Here is a 2,323-nt window from a genome sequence, read left to right on the forward strand (position 1 = left end):
CCTTAGAACAGGCCAAAAGTAACCTTAGAACAGGCCAAAAGGTAACCTTAAAACAGGCCAAAAGGTAACCTTAGAACAGGCCAAAAGTAACCTTAGAACAGGCCAAAAGGTAACCTTAAAACAGGCCAAAAGGTAACCTTAGAACAGGCCAAAAGTAACCTTAGAACAGGCCAAAAGGTAACCCTTTCGCATCTAGCCCATTGTACATAGAACAGGCCAAAAGGTAACATTAGAACAGGCCAAATGGTAACCTTCTAACATCTAGGCCATTGTACCTAGAACAGGCCAAAAAGTAACGTTCTATAATCTAGCCTATTGTACTTAGAACAGGCCAAAAGGTAACCTTCTCGTACCTAGCCCATTGTACCTAGAACAGGCCAAAAAGTAACTTTCTATAATCTAGCCCATTGTACTTAGAACAGCCCAAAAGGTAACCTTAGAACAGGCCAAAAGTAACGTTCTCGCATCTAACCTATTGTATTTATAAAATTGAATGGTTTACGCTCCAGTATACACAGTTTAGACAGGTTAGTTAGGAGACGGGCTATTTCGGACATGCCAGTCAGGGCCAACACCGGCTGAGAGGGGTGCAACACCCCTGGGGAAAAAATCCAACATAACAAATAGAACAAAACAAAACCGGAGGTTGAGCGGTAAAGGAGGGGGATATCTTATCTATCTTATCTCATCTTAACTCAGTCCTCCCCTAAGCTTAGCGTACCGTATCGTATCGTGTCGTATCTTATCTTAACATGTCTCCTCTTAGTTTAGCGTGTCGTATCGTATTTTACCCCAACCCATCTCCTCTTTCCTTAGCCTATCGTATCTTATCTCATCTCATCGCATGGTAGGCCTATCTTATTCTATCTTACATCATCATATCTCATCTTATATTAACTCAATTTTCCCCTTAGCGTACCATACCGTATCGTATCGTATCTTACCTCAACTGATCTCCTGTTTTAGTTTTAGTAGAAGTTTTACGGCGCTCCTCTTAGCTTAGCCTATCATATCTTATCCCATCTCATCTCATCGTACCCCCCATCCCAACCCAGATACGACATCTACCAAAACGGCTGATGCACCATATCATTGCATCGTATCCTATTTTAGCTAATATTCCATTTCATCTCCCCCCCCCCTCCCTCCATATACGACATCTACCAGAACGGCTCATGCACCATCTCATTGCATCGTATCCTATCTTATCTAATATTCTATCTCATCACCCCCTCCCCCTTCCACCCCCCCCCCTTCAGATACGACATCTACCAGAACGGGTCTTGCACCACCCGAGAGCCCACCCTGGACTACCTGGGCTTTATGCGGCGAGGCACCGATGGCCGGCCGGCACTGACCACGGTCAACCAGGTCTTCCGCTTCGGCCGCTCCTTCCAGCAGACCTACGTGGGCACGGCAACGGTCAGGGGGATCCCCACCAACCACTGGACCTCATGTCAGGTCAGGACCCCACCGCCCACCCCCTCATTTCTTCAAACCCTCCTCCCCACTCCCCCAACCCCATCCCCGACGATGTTGTTAGTAGCCTGTATACAGTCTAGAACGTATAATAATATAGCGGCGAAATCAGCGGAACACTAAAGCCTTTTCGCTGTATACGAATTTCGTCATGTACAAGTTTTAAACACAAATAATATAATGTATGAGAAATGCGTGAAATTAAATAAATAAATAAATGAATGAATGAAAGAATGAATGAATGAAAGAATGATGGTTGTTATTTTCCCTGTGCCCCCCCCCCCCTCCGGAGTGGCCTGCTCTAGGCGCCAAGTTCCAACTAGACTACTACTTTTCCCACCCAGACTACCAGACGGCAGAGACAGACAGACAGACAGTTTTTAGTTTTAGTAGAGGTTTTACGGTGCTCGTAACTGCATAAGGTCATATGAGCGCAAGAAGATGAGAGATTTACAAGAGAGTAACAAACATATAAAAGAAGAAGGGGAGATCAGGACGATAGATGTTGGATAGGAAAGAAGAAGCAAACCACACAAGAGCACCCGCCAACCACTCACGACAGACAGACAGACAGACAGACAGACAGACAGACAGACAGACAGACAAAATGAATGAATGATGAATGAATAACCGTTTTTCTCTGTCTCCCCCCCCCCCCCCCTCTTTCTCTCTCTCTCTCTCTCTCTCTCTCTCTCTCTCTCCCTCCAGGAGTGGCCAGCCCTAGGCGCCAAGTTTCAGCTAGACTACTACTTCTCCCACCCCGACTACGAGACAGCCTCAGGTCTGACCCAGATCCCTGTGCGAGCCGTACTCAACGGGTCCGCCCACAACTTTGGCATGTTCC

At 46.4% G+C, this 2,323-nt stretch overlaps 1 protein-coding gene across 1 annotated transcript in view; it reads left to right on the forward strand.

The window, feature by feature from the left end:
- Positions 1-50: 50 nt before the first annotated feature.
- Positions 51-2,323, forward strand: part of LOC101860651 — a gene marked incomplete at its 5' end in the record, with an annotated part of 10,265 nt that continues 7,992 nt past the window's right edge. The window contains 3 exon segments of the mRNA XM_013081986.1: positions 51-64; positions 1,260-1,461; positions 2,188-2,323. Coding sequence (XP_012937440.1) covers positions 51-64; positions 1,260-1,461; positions 2,188-2,323 — 352 coding nt within the window.

The sequence above is a fragment of the Aplysia californica genome, unplaced genomic scaffold, assembly GCF_000002075.1.
Source record: "Aplysia californica isolate F4 #8 unplaced genomic scaffold, AplCal3.0 scaffold00154, whole genome shotgun sequence".
NCBI lineage: Eukaryota > Metazoa > Mollusca > Gastropoda > Aplysiida > Aplysiidae > Aplysia > Aplysia californica.